The sequence below is a fragment of the Pseudopipra pipra genome, chromosome 22, assembly GCF_036250125.1.
Source record: "Pseudopipra pipra isolate bDixPip1 chromosome 22, bDixPip1.hap1, whole genome shotgun sequence".
NCBI classification, from domain to species: domain Eukaryota; kingdom Metazoa; phylum Chordata; class Aves; order Passeriformes; family Pipridae; genus Pseudopipra; species Pseudopipra pipra.
In genome coordinates, this window is record NC_087570.1 from 4,963,532 (window position 1) to 4,981,970 (window position 18,439).

Here is an 18,439-nt window from a genome sequence, read left to right on the forward strand (position 1 = left end):
CCTACCGGGACCCCCCGGCACCGGGACCCCCGGCCCTGAGCCCTCCCGGCTCCGGGACCTCTGTCAGCTCCCGACCCCGCCGGCTGCCGACCCGCTGGCTCCGACTCACTCAGTTCCGGGACCCCCCCCGGGTTCCGACCCACCCGGCTCCGGGAGTCCCCCGGGACTGGGACTCTCTGGCTCTGACCCGCCCTGTCTCCAGCCCCCTCAGCACCGGGGTGCCCCCCCTGTCTTCCAACCCCGCCGGCTCCTGGAGCCCCGGCACCGGGAACCCTTCCCGGCTCCGGGTATCCCCCGGTCCCGGATTTCCTCCCCTGCTCCGCTCCCGGTGCGATGTCCGCGGGTGTCCTCGGGCAACTCCAGCCCAGGGCTGATGTTCTGTGTTCTGTGTCTCCGCCCGGGTCACTGCACCGATGGAAAAGGCCTGGAGGGGATTTCCGTAATTCCAGTGTCATTCACTGCCGTTACCACGGCAGAGACCGTGCGGGAAAGCGAGTCATGTTCTATCACACCCTGTAGTAAATAGAGGAACAAACTTAGTGACGCGACTGAGATGTGCACAGGACAGCTTTGTATCCCGCGCAGCGCTCCGGAGACACAAGAAGACACACAGTTTCGAGCAAGTCAGGCAAACACTGTGACTTAAAACTATGAAATTCTCGACCAGGTTGAGCCAGTGAACCAGCTCAGTGAAGGGAACGGACGAGACACATTCTTCATTTATTCCTGCAAATGAATATTTGAATGAATGCAAATGAATATTCCTGAAAAATCCTGTTTGATTTTGGAAGGAGCTCTGGAATCCCAAAAGGGTGGGTGAGACTCCATCCCCTGCAGGTTTCGGTGGGGCTGGTGCTGCCTCAGAAGCCCCGGTGTGTTTTGAGGCTGCACAAAAAACGGAGCTCTGAGCCTTCCAGTTTTTAGGAAGTTGCTGCTCCGCCTGGAGCACGTGTTGCACGTACTCATGGAACATCTGCACTGGCAGCTGGCCCTGTTTAAAAAGACAGGCACCGACTGCAGCCAGAGAGCACAGAGCAGTGCAAACACAGAGGGGGGAAATGAAATGCGCTCGCTGGGCTGGCAGAGTTGCAGAATGCAAACAGAGCTGTCACACAGCGACGGGCTGGGTACAGCAGCACAAACAATGAGGCATTCATGATTTCCAGTGTGCAAAACCGCTTTGGTTTCAGACTGGAGAGATTTAACTTCTTCAAAATGAGAAACTTGCAATTTTAAAGACCCGTGTTGAGTCCCAGCTCTCAGTCTGAGGTCTGAAGGGAAAGTGCTGAGCATCTTTGCTGTGGCTCCTGGCTTAAAGTGTTGAAGCTGCTACAGATTTATCAGGGCCTGCAAAGTACTAAAGAAATCTAAAGTGAAAATCTGGGGTTTTTTTCTTTTCTTTCCTTTTTTTTTTTTTTTTCAAATTAAAAAAAAATTATTTAGAGAAACTGGCAGCTTTGCAAAAGGAAGTGTCCTGAAATCACTATTTTAGAGAGAACTAATATTTCCTTGGGTTGTTGCCTGTAGTACATCACTTGAGCACGAGGCCTGTTCTGTTTTCCTGGTAATTATGAGGGAATTACTACTTCAGGGAAAGGGAATGGAAGGAAAAGTGCTTTGAACACACCCAAGAATATTCCCAGTGAACAAATTGTAATGGGAGTTCTTCAGGATGATGCTGTTGTGAAGCACAGAGAATATTCATTAGCTACAATCTGGCCTTTCTAGTGCGCTTTATTTTTTCTCCTCTAAGAACATACCTTCTTGGGTTTGTTTTGAAAATCCAAATCCTGTGATATCTGTGATTTCTGTTAATTTAAAGAGCTGATTTGCTGACAGGCCTCATGTAAAGTCTGTGTCAGTGGTAGATCCTCAGACTCTAAAGGGTTTCTCTACATCTAAACCTTACACTCACTGAAGTGTAAAAGCGACCCTAAAGCAAATGTTAAAAAAGGTGTAATTTTTTAAGAGGGGATTATTTGCCCGTTCTCAAATATTGGCAGAACAAACTAGAAAAAGATGCCTAGATAAGTCATCAGGGCTAGAGCAAGAAAACCCAGCACAAGGCCACAGAGACAAATGTAAGACTTAAAGACCTGTACACGGCCAGAGAAAACCAGTCAGTGTAGGGAACAAAACCACTGCAGGTTCTGTGTTCACCAAGGAAATATGGGAGGCAACAGGTGGGAAGAAGGTGGGAAGGTGATATTTAATAAGGCTTCCAGTTTCCAGAGCTGTGCATAACGTTACTTGTGAAAAATGTGCTTTTCCTACGTAAATGCCCATGTCAGCCCAGCTGCAGCCCAGCACCAGCTGAAGCTGCCCAGAGAGTGACTGACCCCTCTCCTCCCACGCGTTTGCTCGGTGCCTGTTTCTTCCCCGGCGTCCCACGGCCGGGGTACCCCGCACGCCGCCCGGGTAAAGCCCCGGAGCTGCGGGATCGAGCCCCCGAGCTCCACGTCCCGGTGCTCCCTCTCTTCCCACCCGGCCCCAGCCCGGCCCCAGCCGCCCGCCCGCCTCTCGCGGGGGCCGGGGCGGCCCGGGAGGAGGAGCCGCCTCCTCCCGCTTCCTCCGCCCGTCCCCGCCGGGCGGGTCTGGTGCGTGGCACAGCTCCGGCAGCCCCGGAGCCTTCTCCGTCCCGCAGGCATCGCCCGCGCTCCGTGTGGGGGCTCCCGGCGCGGGGTCCGGCCGGGAAAGTCGCTTCCATGGTTGTCCCGGCGGCGCTGCTGCCCTGGGCGGTGCTGGCGCTGCTCGGGGCGGGGGGCGGCCGTGCCTCGCCGCAGGAAGGTAAGGGGGGCTCAGGGGGCGCGGGGGGACGGGCGGCAGGGCTGAGGGACGGGCACAGCCCCGCGGTGCCGCCCCTGTCCCGCTGTCGCAGCCCAGGCTGAGCCCCCGGGCGGCACCTCGAGCCTCCCGCCGGGTCCCGGGGCAGCTCACGGCCGTGGGACACAGCCTCGCACGCCGGTTCGTCCCGGAGAAGGACTCTCAGTCCCGTGGGTTGCATCCCACCTGGATCAGCTCTCCCTGCTTTTGGACTTAGACGGTTCAAGAACAAGGTAAAGGGAGAGCTTTAGATCCCTGACTGTCCACGCTGTGACTCAAGATCCGGGATGCTCCTAAAATAACAGCAGTTGGTAGAAACTCTGGAGCAGTTGGTAGAAGGGCAGAGGATTAGGGCAGCTACAGTGTCAGCAGCACTGACAAAGGGCTTCACGCACTGTCACTCTGCCAAGAAGTTGGGATAATTATCTCTGTCTTCATTAGAGACGTGGCAATTAGGAGGAGATTTAATCTTGTTACCTAGAATATTTCCCTTCACAGCGTGATTCTGGTATAATTACCTTTACTATATATCTATTACTTAATACAGTTACATGTATCCATGGGAGTGTTGGGAGTTCTTTAGCTATAGTGGCCTCACTGAAACAAAGAATCTCTCTGTGCTATCCTGCCTTCCTTGCACATCCCAAATCTTCCACGGTTTTGGTAAGGTTTTAGAGTGCACTAGAGCTAAAACTGAGGGCTGGGAAAGAGAATGAGGCATGTTGGTTAGGAAGAGTGATTTAGAATTAACTGCTTTCTGAACTCATCACTTCTGGTGTGACTCAAAGAAAAAAATGCCTCACCTTTGTCGTGCCTCAGTTTCCCCAGAGTAACGTGAGAGTAATGATATCTGTCTGCTCTCTTGGATGTTCTTTTAGATCTTTGTAAGATCTGAAGATCTAAGCATAGTTATTTATAGTTAATTGAATCTTTAAAAAATACTTCTGTAAAGTAAATTTAATGCAGAGATTATATTATCCACTACTAAATTGTGCACTGATTTTTTTTCTATTTGATTTCCATATTAATGGTGTTTTTTTGGACACCATCTTAACAGGAAGTGACACAGTAAGGTTTCCCAAAGCACAGCCTAGGGATAAATTCATTCCTTGTCCTAAAATGCAGCTGCAGCTGTGCTTTCCCTGTCGACTCAGGGCTGAAGTAAATAACTTTAAATTTATTGTTTTGTTACTGAACTTGTCACTGATTTTTAATCTTCATAAGAGCTGAGAAGTTTACACAACCTTTTCACTGTGATATTGACATCAGAGTTCCGGTTCTAGTGCTTTGTCCCTACAGGATACTTTTCATCTATAGAGCTCTAAAACCCTCACAAAAGTGGTAAATATCTTCTATTATTGTTCCACACATGGAAAAACAGAGGGAGAGCTGGATTGGCTCCTTGTTGCATAGCAGAGCTGGCAGTAGAGTGCAACTCCCCTGGTTCCTAAACCACTGCTTGCTTCTTTAACCACCCTGTGTTTGTATGTTGCATCCATCCCATTATTAAATGTATTTATATGATTTTTAGTTGTCAGCATGGCCCAGGGAGCCTTTGGGCCCAGGAGGCCCAGCTTAGCTCAACAGGCTGCCATTTCTACATATGGAAAGTGACTGTGACATGGGAAATTGGGAAGTATCACTCTGATTTAGGATGTTTTAAAAAGCCTGCATGTGATACTGAAAGTAAAAAGCTTTACTGTTCTGTCCCTGGCAGTACCCATCAGCTGCACCAGCGTTCAGCAAAATCTTTGGGAAAGATAAAAAAGGGTTAAAGGAGAAGGAGTGGAGGCAGCATAGCTCAGCACAAGCTTCCAGTGCTGGGCTGAAGGAATGTCTCTGGGGATGGAAAGCTCTCGATACTACAGAGTTCTGAGAACAGAGACTGAGCTTAGTGTCTCTCAGAGTCCTACCCCACAGACCAGGAATGAGAAGGGAATCTGTAACCTGGAATTCTGCTGGGGATGATAATTGTCTGTGCTGGCTTTTAGTGCTCCTCCGAGTTCACAAACTGCACAGAGGGACCTTTTCTGCCTTGGAAATAGGACACCACTTCCTGTGCATCTGTGCAGCCTTTAGTCATGTCCAGCAAACTTCTGGCAGTCAGATCATAAACAGTGTGTGGCTTTCTCGGGGTGGCAGCCTGAAAATGAATTAGTGATTTATTTAATGTGAGATGCCTGAGATTTGGGGCTGAAATAATTGCATAGCAGTCAGAGTTCTGTCCTTCCTGTTCCTTCTTTTATCATTATCATATGCTTTCTCCCCTCAGGTACTAGAATTTAAGGTTTGCCTTGACATTCCTGTCTGGCAAGCCCATGTTTTCCCCCCTTTTCCTTGGCAGTATGATCCTCACCTTCTCAGAAGCCATGAGCTCGGAGCTCTCATAAAGCTGCTGTGGCTTTCTGCATGGCTAGAAACTGTAATGGCTTTAACATATTCCCTGAGGACATACATATTTTACTCATTTGTTTGCACCCTCTGACAGAGACTGGAGCGTGCTGGAGGAGCTGGATTAGGAATGCACTTCATGTGTCTGAAAATGTGCCTTTAAATCTGCACCAATGCAGGATTCCTGTTCTTTTATTTGTCACTTCCTTTGTGAGCATGTCTAACAAAATACAATTAGAGCTGACCTATTGACTGTTCTCAATCTCCTCTCTTTTTATTCTGATGCAGGTACAGGATTGGGAGAATATCCTCTTTCTTCTTAACATGGAGTCTTACACTTATTTTTCACTTTTGCTGTCTTTCCCAGGTCCATCTATAACTCCAGCTCCTAGATCCTTCCTCTTAAGACCAGACAGAATATCAGTTTGGGTACATTAGGAAGATACATCTGGTACATCCATTGAAAAAAAATCATTGTTCCAAAAAGAGCCTGCTGAGGCCAAGAGAATGTGCTTTCAGTTTTTCCTGGTATTTTTTGATGTTTAAATCGGATGGCCAGGATTTGCATTTAAGCACCGTTGCCAGAGCCTATACAAATTCCTACTTCAGCAAAACTGTTAGAGTGAAGCGTAGCATTTTCATCACTGCAATGAGGAAACCAGAACTTCCCCATAAAAATCATATTCCAGTGGTACCACAGAGAAACTTCTGAAAGAGAACTTCAGGATTTCGCTTTGTCATTTTTAAGGGACTGGAAATAAAAAGCAAGTTTGGGAGGAGAATGCAAATGAAAGTTATAGCAGAATTAAATTCACATTGAATATGTATGAAAAACTCTGGAAAACACCTCAGGAATGCAGTAGAAAATAGGAGCAGCCATATAGAGGGAATAATAACATTCAGGACTAATTTTGGTTTTCCCTACACCCAGTCAATGCTGAGTGACAAAAAAGCAGCTCTGTGGGGAACAGGAAACCAATACTGCACTAAATGGATGCCTTCCAAATGGGCATTCTGTAGTAGTTCTATTTTTTATCTTCAACTTTAATTTCCTTCATACTCTGTGTGAGAGAAGAGAATTGTAGCTTTCACTAGCAGGGCAAAAAACCACTTACTACTTTTTATTTTCTTTTTCTAGCTCCTGACTCAGGCAGTGAAATTGTGTCTTTCCATAATCTCTTGTTTTATACCCAGGATCAAGTTAGGTGTGAAACAGCTGGTTGTGGAAACAACACAAGCTGAATGTGTCTCTTGTGCTTTCCCCCTTGTGCAGAAAACCTGCTGGTTCTGACTGTTGCCACCAAGCAGACTGAGGGGTTCCAACGCTTCAGAAGATCAGCCCAGTTCTTCAGCTACAAAGTCCAGGTGATGTCGAGGTGGTTGGTCAAAGGGAATTTTGAATTGTGGAATGGATAAGGCCTGGCCATAAAATGATTAAATAAAAGCTCAAGAGAGGACACACCTACTGAACTGGCTGAAAAACACTGTGACTGGGGCATTTCTGCAGCAGTCTGTTATTCCATCCTGAGTGCTGGCTTGGGATGAGATCCATAACTCTGCTCAAGGGAGCCCCATGGCACTTTTCCATTATTCTGCCAAAACACACGGTACAGAACGTGCTCCTGTCCCTGTGGCTCAGAGTGCTTTGTTATTGTGCTACGTGTTACTCTGCCTGGCCAGCCCAGAGAGAGGATCAAAGGCTGATATACACATGTGTGTGTGTATATATATATATATATATATATGTATATAGTCCATTTGTCCTGGGGCTGTTATTTTTGCTGTGATTTGCACAGTTATCAGGACTGGTCAGGTTGGGGGTTCTGGTCCTTTCCTGTGAGCATTGCCCTGTTCAGGTGACCCTGTACCTGTCGTTGTGTAGGTGCTGGGGCTGGATGAGGAGTGGCAGGGTGGAGATGACCAGAATCCAGCTGGAGGTGGGCAGAAGGTCCGTCTCCTGAAAGCAGCTCTGAAGCAGTTTGGGGATAAGGAGGACCTGATCATCCTTTTTGTAGACAGGTAATGGTTGGAAAGAACTTGCCATGGTCTGAATCATAAGGCTGTTTGGACAGGAAGTGAACTGTGAAGTAGATTGCTTTTGAAAAGTGTGTCCAGACCTCTGGTTTTTTTTCCCCTTGATTTCTCTGTAGTTGCCTGAGAATCACTTAGAGCTGCATCCGTGGCACTTGGGAAGGTCTCAGCAGAATAGGCTGGTTCCAACTCTTGCCTGATAGTGTTGTACCTGATCCTGCCATGGTGGAATTTGGCTGCCTGTAACTGCAGAGAATGAGCAGACAATTCCTCTGGAACTAGGCAGGCCTTTCTTACCAGAATTATTTGTTTTATAAGGTGAGGTAGGCTGCAGCACAATCCTGAGAGCCAAGAACTGGTCTGCCAGAGAAAAGTGAAGAGGAAAAAGGACAGTTTGGACTCTCAGTGTCTTTTCATATTCCCAGCGTATGAATAAGACTCTGCTTTAATTAGCTACAGTTGCTTCACAAAAAAATGTAATACTGTGAAGCAGAACTAAAAGAAAGGGATTCCCAAAGAATTAGCTGTTTCTAGAAACTTTTCTCACTGACATGTTTTTCTTTCTCCATTCCTTTTTGTCCCTTTTTGTCTGCCTCTTTCTCTAGCTATGATGTGCTCTTTGCTTCGGGCCCCACAGAACTGCTGAAGAAGTTCAAACAAGCCAAGAGCAAGGTGGTTTTCTCAGCAGAGAACTACATCTACCCTGACAGAAAGTTGGAAGCCAAGTATCCTCAGGTGCGAGATGGAAAGCGCTTCCTGGGTTCTGGAGGTGAGACACAGAGCTTGCTTTCAGCTGAGAACCTCTTTCAGCTTTCTTCTCCTATTTGGCCCTTGGGAGAAGTGGTGAACAAATTAAAAGCTGGTGTATCTCTGCTGCAACACAGGGTGTAGTGAGAATTCATGTGAGAGAAGTGAGAGTACAGGTACAGAGGAGTTATTCCACTTTTTGGTCATCTGGGATGAAATGCCTCTTCATTCTTATTCCCACAGGCTTCATAGGTTATGCTCCAAACCTGAAGAAGCTTGTGGAGGAGTGGAAAGGAGAGGATGATGACAGTGACCAGCTCTTCTATACAAACATCTTCTTGGATCCAGAAAAAAGAGTAGGTGTATATAGATTCTGAGAGCCTGAAAATTTGCATTCTAGCCAGTATCCCCATGTTCTGTTATTAGCAGTTTTTATCTTTAAGCTTAAAATATGAATGGGAAAAGAGATGACTTGAAATTTCCATGACTGGAAGCTCATACCAGCCTCCTCCCAGGGGATGTGAAACCCCTGAGTGCAGTGCTGACTTAGAGATATCCAACCTAGCACTGAAGTACATTATAGGTAAATGCCATGTGACATCCTACAGAAGCCTGGAATGGACCCTGGAAGCAGCACTGCTATTCCAGCACCATGTGGTGCACTGGCTGAAGCATCCAGCCCATGAGTCATTCTGGGTCTGCTGTCCCTGCCCAGTTGTGCATTACACAGGCCAGTGTGTCCCTGAGACACCACAAATGCACAGGAACTAAGAACTCAAACTGTAACAGCAGTTTACAAACAAGAGGAAACATTTGTATTGAGGAACTGCTTTCACACTGACTAGAGAAAGAGTTGCAGTTTTTTACCAGCGGGGCTGGTAGAAAATTCAGAGCAGCTGGACTTTTTTAGTTCTCTAAATTCAAGTATGGCCTGTGATAATTTAACATGAACAGTTCCTTTAATGTTCTCATCTGCAGTTCTGGCCCTATGCCCTGCAAGGGCTGAGTAATTCCCCTGCCTTGGCACTCAGACAGTGGATGTTAGCACCCTGCTGTCCTTCCCAGTAATGGCTCTTAATGGATGCCTGCAGGGACATGGAACTCTGTTAAGTCACAGCTGCATTTTAGTCTGACCCAGTCAGAGTGTGACTTGCAGCAGGGGATAAAAACAAAGATTGCACAAGCTGGCCTTGCACCCTACTGTGCTCTGGTTTGGCACTGGTACCTGAGGCAGTGCTTGGGTAACACTTGCCCTAGGGATAGATGGCAAGAAACTCTCCACAGCAGATGGTTTTGCTATCTTGGCATTCCTGTGTGTTATCTGTGGGGTTTATATAGCTGTGTGCAGGTGCACTTCATTCATATGCTGGAGATTTATTGATATACCCACAGCAGCTCTAAAGTGTCTTCTTTTTTTTGCACAGTTTTTGCCTAATAGAATATATTCAAATTGTTTTAGAAAATGGTGAATTGTCCCAGATTCGAGTGAAAATGATGATTATCTGGGAGTGTTTTAGATTTCAGGGCTTGGAGAGTTTGCAAATGATTATAGGAATGGGATATATCTTCGCTCAGCATGTAAAGAATGGATGCCCCCCTGTGTTCTAATTAAGGTTATTTATCTCATTCTTTTAAAAGGAAAGTATCAACATCAGTCTAGACCAAAGAAGCCGGATCTTCCAAAACCTAGATGGAGCATTAGGTGAGATGGGAGAGGGAAGGTCATTTCTCCTTGGAATGAAACTGCAAATTGATACCAGAAATAAACTTGTGGCTGAAGGGATTGTATTTCAGAAATGCCTGTCCCTGCAGAATAAGCTTCAGTAAAAGCCTCTGCCAGAGTTCTGGGATTTGTTTGGAATTCCACTGTGACCAGCTAGGTTCTCACTGCAATTCCTTCTCCACTTGAGGGAATGCAGGTCAGGTTTTTCATCTTACACCTCCTTGCCACTTTGATCTCCAGGCATGTCGGATTGCATTAGCCTTGGGGATTGAAACTGGGAGGGACTTCCAGTGCAAGTAAAAACACACAGCCCTGCCCAGGGCTTGCCTGTCTTTCCGCTTCAGAACCCTGCTGGAATGCCAGGGGAGGTGAGAAGCAGCCACGGGGGGCCTGGGAGCAATCACTGATTGTAATGCAAAGATGCATCATTGTCCAGTTTCCCAGCCATCCTGTTACCTCACAGAATCACTCTGAACACTTTTTCCTTCTTTCTAGTTATGGTCTGTAGCCCTTAAACTGCCTGTGCACAGTTATCCATATCCATGCCTTCATCTTTCAGTGGTTTCTCAGTAGAAATGAGGGGTTGTGCTGCTAATTATCAATAAAAGCATTAACATGCTGGTCATGTCATTTCCAGATGAGATAGTCATGAAGTTTGAAAACTCACGAGTGAGAGCAAGAAACTTGTTATATGACACCCTGCCTGTGGTGATTCATGGAAATGGACCCACCAAGGTAAGTGGACCTCTTGAGAGAAAGATTTGGTCTGTGTTTGTTGCAAAGTGACCCTTTAGGCTTGATGGATCTGGTTACTGTCTTCACATTTATTGACTGTCCCTGTGTCCACTTGTATTTGAGAAATAATAAGTGGTCCAGGTCCATGGCAGGTCCAGGTCTGGTTCAAAGACCCATGTGTAATTGGACCCTTAGGCTGTGGTGCTTCAGATTCTTTAGTTCCCAGAGAAGGTAAATGGAGCTGAAATGTGGATCTTACAGTGGGGTTGCACACAAAGAAACTCCCCTGCCCTGTAATACAAAATATTGCAAATTGCCTTTTGCAGCTGCAGCTGAACTACCTGGGAAACTACATTCCTCAAGTATGGACATTTGAGACTGGCTGCACTGTGTGTGATGAAGGTCTGCGAAGCCTCACAGGGTTTAAGGTAAGGCTTGATGTGTCTGTTCAAAGCTTCAAAGACAAGTCTTAAAATGGGATCTGATGTGGAACTCGAGTCACCACTTCTCTCCTCTCTCTCTGGATGCAGGATGAGGCACTGCCAATGATCCTGATTGGCATTTTCATCGAGCAGCCCACCCCATTCCTCTCCCAGTTTTTCTTACGTCTTCGTAACCTCCATTACCCGAAGCAACGAATCCAGCTCTTCATTCACAACAGTGTAAGTGAAGATGGCCTGTGATGATCTTAGCAAATGTAGGGAAAATGTACACCTTCCCTGTACTCTAGGCACCTTTGCAACCTTGGGCTAGACTTAGTGCCATGGTCTAGTAGCCACGGTGGTGGTGGATCAAGGGTTGGACTTGATGATAGAGGTCCCTTCCAACCTGGCTGATTCTGTGATTCTATAATTCCAGCCTCTGTAAGCCCAGTAGTTATCTGCAATGGCACCTATAATATAACTCTGTCCAGCTGTAAAGATATGGAATTGGGAAGAGCTGTTGCCCATCTGGTTTGGCATTTTCAAGAACAGGAGGCTGAGTGGCCTGAGATGAGCCCATCTTACCCATTTTTCCTTATTTTTGGCACAGGAGGAACATCACTTGATGGAGGTGGACTCTTTTGTAGAAGAGCATGGCAAAGAATATCTCTCTGTCAAGGTGATGGGGCCAGATGATGAGGTGGAGAACGCTGAGGCACGTAACTTGGGCATGTAAGTGAAGAGGCCACGTGATGGCTGGCAGAGTCAGCCCCTGTCCAAACTAAGACATTTGTTTTTTTTCTGAGGATCATCCCTGTCAAGTGATTGCTTTTCTTTTTTCAGTCTCCCTTTTCTTTCAGTTTTTATAGCATTAACTCCCATGCCCTTACATATTGGGAAAAAAAAATCAAATTTGATACCAGCTTTATCTCTCCACTTTCAGAGACTAAGTTCTCACTGGTCCTTTGCTCTGGCAGAAGGATAATCCTGTACCTCCCACATGTCATCTACATGCCCAGCCATAGATCACAAACAATATGCACTTGTATCTCTGGAGAGGAGGAGTGTAGTAGTAAAACTAAGAGCTAGTGGAAGAGTATCTCCCTGTCTGTGACCAGGAGATGTTTGAGCTCTGGTGTGGATTTGTGCCAACTGTAAATGGGAACCTCTCCAGTTTGTGCTGAGGAAACAGTTTGGTAAATGTGATTTTGGCTGTGTGTCTGTCTGCTGTTGGATACTGAATCTGATGTGCTTGTGCTATGCTGGTCCCCTGGGTTGTTACTTTAAACTGAACTTTTCTGAACACCCAGAACACCTTTAGACTACAAGGTGAAGGAATTCCTGTGTTCTGTCCCTTGTCTTGCTCTGTTTTAAGAGGATTTTGGTGTGACTTTTCTCTTCTCTGGCTGTAGGGATTTGTGCAGGAATGATCCTGACTGTGACTATTACTTTAGCCTGGATGCTGAGGTAGTTCTGAAGAACACAGAGACTCTGAGGATCCTGATCGAACAGAACAAGTGAGTTCTTTGGTCTGAGCAATCCTTAGTGGTCATCTCACACAAGGAATGCTGTGAACTCTTTTATCACTGAGATGTGTAAGGTACCAGGAGAACTGTGTCAGAGATGGAATGTTAGACAAACACCTCTTAGGTGTTGGGGTTTTTTTACGTTGTAGTCCCTGGATTTTAGGCAGGGGATGTAAATCATCCTCATTTTTGTCTTTATATAGTCAGTAGAACAAATCAGATTCTAAGAGACCTGGTGCAGGGTGCAGTTAGAGAGGAGACTGGGACCATACTTGCCCTTTCTTATGTGGAATTTTATTCCAACAGAGTTAAGGAAACACCAACTCTGTAAGTGAGGAAGAATATAGCTGTTACAGTCCTGTGGTTTGTAAATATTTTCCTTTTCTTCTTGTGGAAACATCCCGTCCTGCAATTCCTTTCCCTTTCTTGCTGCCAGGCTGGTGATTGCCCCTCTAGTGAGCCGGCATGAGAAGCTGTGGTCCAACTTCTGGGGAGCTCTGAGCCCTGATGGATACTATGCCCGCTCAGAAGATTATGTGGATATTGTTCAAAGGCGGAGGGTGTGAGTATGCAAAGAGCTTTTCCCTGATATAATCCCTCAGATGTAAAGCTTGCTGCAGCACATGATCATCAAACTGGCTGCTGTCAAAGAACCAGAGAGCACAACTGTCTGTGTGTGTAGGAAAGGAAGCGTCTGCTCTGTGTTCTCCCCTGAGCAGAGATAATGAGATTTCTTATGATCAGAGTAAGGATTTGAGAGTCCTGACTCTGCTGAAATCACTTCATTTCACTCATGTCATGTTTTCCCACCTATGGATTATAGTTAGTGTGACCCCTACAATCCTGTAAAGTGCTGTTTAATCTCTTTCAGATAAATCTTCATAAAATACCATGTGATCCTTGAATGGAATATTCACAAAATAGAATTGTTGATTCATTCATATTCTTGAGGGGCCTTTTTTTTTATAGGCCCTTATATGTGCAATACATGCTGGAAATCAGCTTATGCACTTTTAGCCAGTTCAGTTTCTTTAAATCACTGGAAAAAATATGTTGATCTCTCTGGGAAGAGATTCAAGCCATTAATTATGTCCCCAGCAAAAGCACACAGTAGCAATTAATTGCTTTCACAGTGGACTAGCATTTGTGCAGCTTAAAAGCTCTGAGCAATATAAGCAATTTTTTTCTGGAATGACAATCCCTGTTGGTATGGTTTCTCCCTACAGTTCTGAGTTGGCTCTTTTAGGCAAGTCTGGCTGCCATCCTGTCAAGTCCAGCAATTTCTGCCTTAGTGGTATTTCAGGTCTCACTGTGCTTTCCCTGTGTTTCAGGGGGCTTTGGAACGTCCCCTACATCAGCAGTGTTTACATGGTTAAAGCCAAGGCGCTGCGCTCGGAGCTTGACCGGGAAGATCTTTTCCACAGTGGCAAACTGGATGCTGACATGGCTTTCTGCCACAACGTTAGGAATCAGGTCAGTCCAGGAGAGAGGCTGGCAGGGAGAGCTGCATGCCAAGGTGGAGGGTGCAAGATTAAGGAGTTCCAAGGCATTCAGCTCTGCCGGGCAGGGGACGGGGTGAACTGGCACTAGTCAGTGCTGGGCAGACTTTGGAACAGTGTGGGATTTCTGTCCTGCTGTGAAACCACACGAAGCCAGGGACCACTAAATGTGGATAACATTTTTGTTCTTGGGCCTATTCAGGCCTGTTCTAAATGGAAATGACACGGTAAGAAGGAAGAACCTAATCTCACAGCAGCTATTCTGCTCTGCCTCCAGCCCTGGCTGACAAGAGACAGAATTACTGTCTCTGGCTATAGCCTTTCAGAGCTCCTCATATCCAGGGTGGAAATTTAACTGAAGGGCCACAGCAGGAAGAATGAGTAAATTAACACCTTGGAGAACTGTCAGTGCTTATATTTCATGGTGGCTCACAGAAATGCAAGGCCTTGACAGTCTTCCTCTGTCCTACAGGGAGTCTTTATGTACCTGACAAACCGGCACCAGTTCGGACACATCCTGTCCCTGGAGAATTACCAGACAACTCACCTCCACAACGACCTCTGGCAAATATTCAGCAATCCTGAGGTGAGACAACCTGCATGCTCAGCAGGCACAGCACTGTTGCATGGGAATATCTGATGATTTCCTTCACCAGTACGGGAGGTCCAGGCTTTGTAATAATGATGTCTCTCAGGTGGGATGAGGAGCGCAGTCACAGAATTTAAAGAGAGGGTGTTTATGAGATTCACAGCATCTGGATCTTCAAAGCCTGTGAAAACTGCATGAGTGCCTGTCCTTTCATTGCCTCTTTAAGCAGGCCCCACAGAAATGACTGGTTTGCTTATCTTCTGTCTGCAGGACTGGAGAGAAAAGTACATCCATGAAAACTACACAGCAGCTCTGAAGGGGAAATTGGTAGAAATGGTAAGAAAACATCACTCTTATCCATCACAATGGGAGATCAGCATCGGGACAATGTATCATTACTATTGTCATTCTTGGGAAGAAGCAGTTCAGCACAGGGAGCATGACCTTGAAAGTATTTTTAGAGCCAAATCCTTCTCCTGGAAGTACATCTCCAGCTCTCTTAAGTGGAAATGGGGCACATAAATCAGAAGACAAATTTCTATCCTCAATATTTTAGTGTCTTTCCACTTGAAGTGACTCAGTCTGCACTCAGTTTAGCCTTACTCCTTTTGCCTCAAGCACCTGTCCTTGTTTCTGCTGTTCTCACCTGTTTGCTTTCTGCAGCCCTGCCCAGATGTTTACTGGTTCCCCATATTCACTGACACTGCCTGTGATGAGCTGGTGGAAGAAATGGAACATTATGGCCAGTGGTCCACAGGTGACAACACGGTGAGTAAAGCAGGAGCTCTTTGAGTTTTGGGTCCTGCTTTTATCTGTGCATATTTGGTGGCAGCTGTGCCTCCTATGGGAAGGCATTAGATCCCACAGTTAAACCAGGAAACTGGAGAAAACACCCTAATTTTCTTCTTAAATGTGAATTAATTTTTGAATCCTCTTTAGTGTCCTCTGAAGATACAGTGTTCAGCCTTCATAATGGCAATATTGTTTCCCTTAGGTTTTAATTATTGTCTGAAATGAGTTTTCCATCCTGCAAACTGTGATAAGTAAACATCCTATTTATTTGTAGTTACCAGAAACAAGTGCTTTTCATTCCTGAACTCCAGGATTCCCATCCTTATGGGTATTTCTGTGATTCTATTTCAGGACAGCAGAATACAAGGAGGATATGAGAATGTCCCAACTATTGACATACACATGAACCAAATTGGCTTTGAAAGAGAATGGTATAAGTTTCTTCTGGACTATATTGCACCCATCACAGAGAAACTGTACCCAGGATACTACACCAAGGTATGTGCACCTGAGCATCAAAACTGGCCAGCTTCTGATCACCTCTTCCAGTTGCAGCTTTGTGCAAAGACTGCAAGAATCCTCTAGGAATACACATACTTTTTCCTAGTGTGGGAGGACTGACCCTGGAGTGTGACATAAGTATGAGCCTTAGGAAATATGCAATTTCCCAGTGGCATTCTCCTGCCTGGTCACTGCCTTTCTCCCTTAGCAGTGGAATGCAGTTTCAGTGTTACACCCTGCTCTGCAGCTCAGCAGCCAAGGACCACTACAGCCCTGTAACAGTGCCCTTTGTTCTCCTCTCCTCAGACTCAGTTTGAACTGGCCTTTGTGGTTCGCTACAAACCCGACGAGCAGCCGTCCCTGATGCCCCACCATGACGCCTCCACCTTCACCATCAACATTGCCCTGAACCGAGTTGGGATAGACTATGAGGTGAGTGCCAGTGGGGCAGGAATGCAGCACAGCCTCTGGAGCAGTCCAGGCAGCTGAAAACCCTTTCCTTATCCACATCTGGCTTCTTCACACTAAGGATTGCAATTTTTGACTGGGCTAGGGTAGGAAGGAGAATTCTGAATGCATCAGAACACAGGGGATTCTCCAAACACCTTCTCACATTTTCAGAAGGGCTGCCAGGAGAAGGCAGAGGCCCTTTCCCTGAGGTGCTTCTTCCAAGCTGACGTGTCTCTTGTGTTCCCATCAGGGAGGAGGCTGCCGGTTCCTGCGCTACAACTGCTCCATCCGAGCTCCACGGAAAGGATGGACCCTCATGCACCCGGGACGCCTGACCCACTACCACGAAGGGCTCCCAACCACCAAAGGGACTCGTTACATCGCAGTGTCCTTTCTTGACCCCTAGAGCATTGCTTCCCAGCAAGGACCTTTCCCTGGCCCTGCTCACTGCTGACTCTGAGTGGAAACAGGGAATGCTGCTGAGAGTTTCTAAGGCATTGTTCAAAGGTATTTGGATATCAATTTTTAATGGTATTTTAAGACTCCACTACTGGAAGATCTCCCTCTCTGATACTGCAGGTAATATCTAGGAATATTGCTGTGGAATTGCGAAGGAGATTTTGTGCCTTCATTTTTGATTGTGCTCCTCATCCGCTGTTTCTTGGAAGTGCCATTTACTTGAACCTTCTATCACGGAATGGTTGGCTTTAAAAAATGCTTTCCTGGACTGGAAATCCAGCTTTTTGGAGGCAAGTCACAAGCTGGAAGCCTGTTTTCATCTACAGCGTATACAGGACTGGATGTTAGACAATAATTCCTGGACACTATTCCAAATACAAAGCAATCAGGGAGCTGATTCCAGCAGTCATAAGAGTTAAATGTCACACCAGATGAAACTCAGCAGTAAGAGCCTGAAGATCATCTGATTCCTTACCTCTTTGCAGTCCTTGCAAGCCTATCACAAAGTTCAAAGCAGCAGCAGTGGCAATATAGGTGCTTCTGATCAGCTGAAGGAAGGTCCTCTAATGATGCTTTACCTCTGGGATTAGACTGAAGAGATAAGACAGCCTCCCTACCTTTTGTTTCTGCAGCTAAGAGCAGCAGGGATACCCACACAAATTCAGACCGTCTCAGTCTGTGAAGATCAGATCTAAGAAAGGGAAATCTGGGAACAACTGCATCAGTCAGAAGGACTTCACTGTGGAATTGTCTCTGTTCTTTACCATGTTAAGATTGTCAAAACCTCTGATCAATCTCTGGATAACATCCCAGAGGTCCTGGTGGTGTTTGGTGGCCTCATTCCAATTGTCAGAGATTGTTTTGGTCATTTTTTTTGATGGCCCATTCACATTAGGTGTAAAGAGCTGTTCTCTGGTTCTTAGGGGAAATAATTATTCAGCGTTTCTATTATTTAAGATTGCAAACCAAAACACTCCACTGCAGACAGTTCTCCAGTGGGGTCGAGGCTGATAGAAATGAGTGGTTGGGAAGTGCTGAGAGCTTGTGATGAACTAGTAAGTGTAAAAATCTATCAAGAGTAGTACCATGGTTAGAGAGGGAAGGGGAGAAACCTTTCCTGCCTGTGCCTGTGAGATCCCTGCTCTGCTTATCCCACACTGTTATGCTCTGGCTCTGCCAGACTAGTGCGTTTCACAAGCAGTAAATTCACATCATGATTGTCCTTAGGGGGAAAAAAAATCACCTTCCTCTTCATTGTCTGTGTCTGCAGCTTCTGCTGCCTGATTGTGAGGGGCAGAGCCCCTTCCTCTGGGATGGGTCACATTAATGTGGGCACAACAGCTTTACACGTGTAAGTTCGGGCAGGGAACTGCCTGCGGTTGGAATGTGCCTGAGGAAGGTGACATAGAGCTTTTCCCACCGCTTTCCGTGAGCTTTTTAGGTCTGTTTTGAGGCCACACACTCAGAGGTGCCTGGGGGAGAAAAATCCAGGCGGGGCGACCATTTGAGAAATAAAACTGTAATAAAACCTGTTAGGTGAAAGCCAGAGCTGTCTGTTACCAAACGAAGGGATTGATACGCCAAACGTTGAGATGTCCAAAAATGTGTATTATGTATTTATTCAGCAGTTGGGTTTTTGTTTGTTGTTTGTTTGGGGGGGTTTTTCCCCACTTATTTTGTTGTGTCTTTCCTCGTGCCGGTTCGGTGATCGGAGTTTTAACGAGCTGTACGAGGGGAAACTCGCATTAAAA

At 46.3% G+C, this 18,439-nt stretch overlaps 1 protein-coding gene across 2 annotated transcripts; it reads left to right on the top strand.

The window, feature by feature from the left end:
* Nucleotides 1-54: 54 nt before the first annotated feature.
* PLOD1 (procollagen-lysine,2-oxoglutarate 5-dioxygenase 1) lies at nucleotides 55-18,314 on the top strand. 2 transcript variants are annotated; one of them, XM_064678617.1, is made up of 19 exons: nucleotides 55-812; nucleotides 6,488-6,579; nucleotides 7,097-7,233; nucleotides 7,851-8,014; nucleotides 8,236-8,348; nucleotides 9,631-9,694; nucleotides 10,353-10,450; nucleotides 10,777-10,878; nucleotides 10,981-11,112; nucleotides 11,483-11,604; nucleotides 12,285-12,389; nucleotides 12,835-12,960; nucleotides 13,730-13,871; nucleotides 14,370-14,483; nucleotides 14,757-14,822; nucleotides 15,150-15,254; nucleotides 15,630-15,776; nucleotides 16,086-16,211; nucleotides 16,480-18,314. In XM_064678617.1, exons 1-19 carry the CDS (start codon nucleotides 749-751, stop codon nucleotides 16,633-16,635), a joined length of 2,175 nt encoding a protein of 724 aa, XP_064534687.1. In that variant the 5' UTR covers nucleotides 55-748; the 3' UTR covers nucleotides 16,636-18,314. The 2 variants fall into 2 exon arrangements, with proteins under 2 accessions (XP_064534687.1, XP_064534686.1); XM_064678616.1 differs by lacking the exon at nucleotides 55-812 and adding an exon at nucleotides 2,596-2,787.
* The last annotated feature ends 125 nt before the right edge of the window (nucleotides 18,315-18,439 follow it).

Bases quoted from the DNA above. Each gene is read 5' to 3' on its own strand.
- PLOD1 (XM_064678616.1), top strand. From the start codon at position 2,706: ATGGTTGTCCCGGCGGCGCTGCTGCCCTGGGCGGTGCTGGCGCTGCTC. The intron at 14,484-14,756 runs GTGAGACAACCT...TTCTGTCTGCAG, and splicing joins AAATATTCAGCAATCCTGAG to GACTGGAGAGAAAAGTACAT. The intron at 16,212-16,479 runs GTGAGTGCCAGT...TGTTCCCATCAG, and splicing joins GAGTTGGGATAGACTATGAG to GGAGGAGGCTGCCGGTTCCT.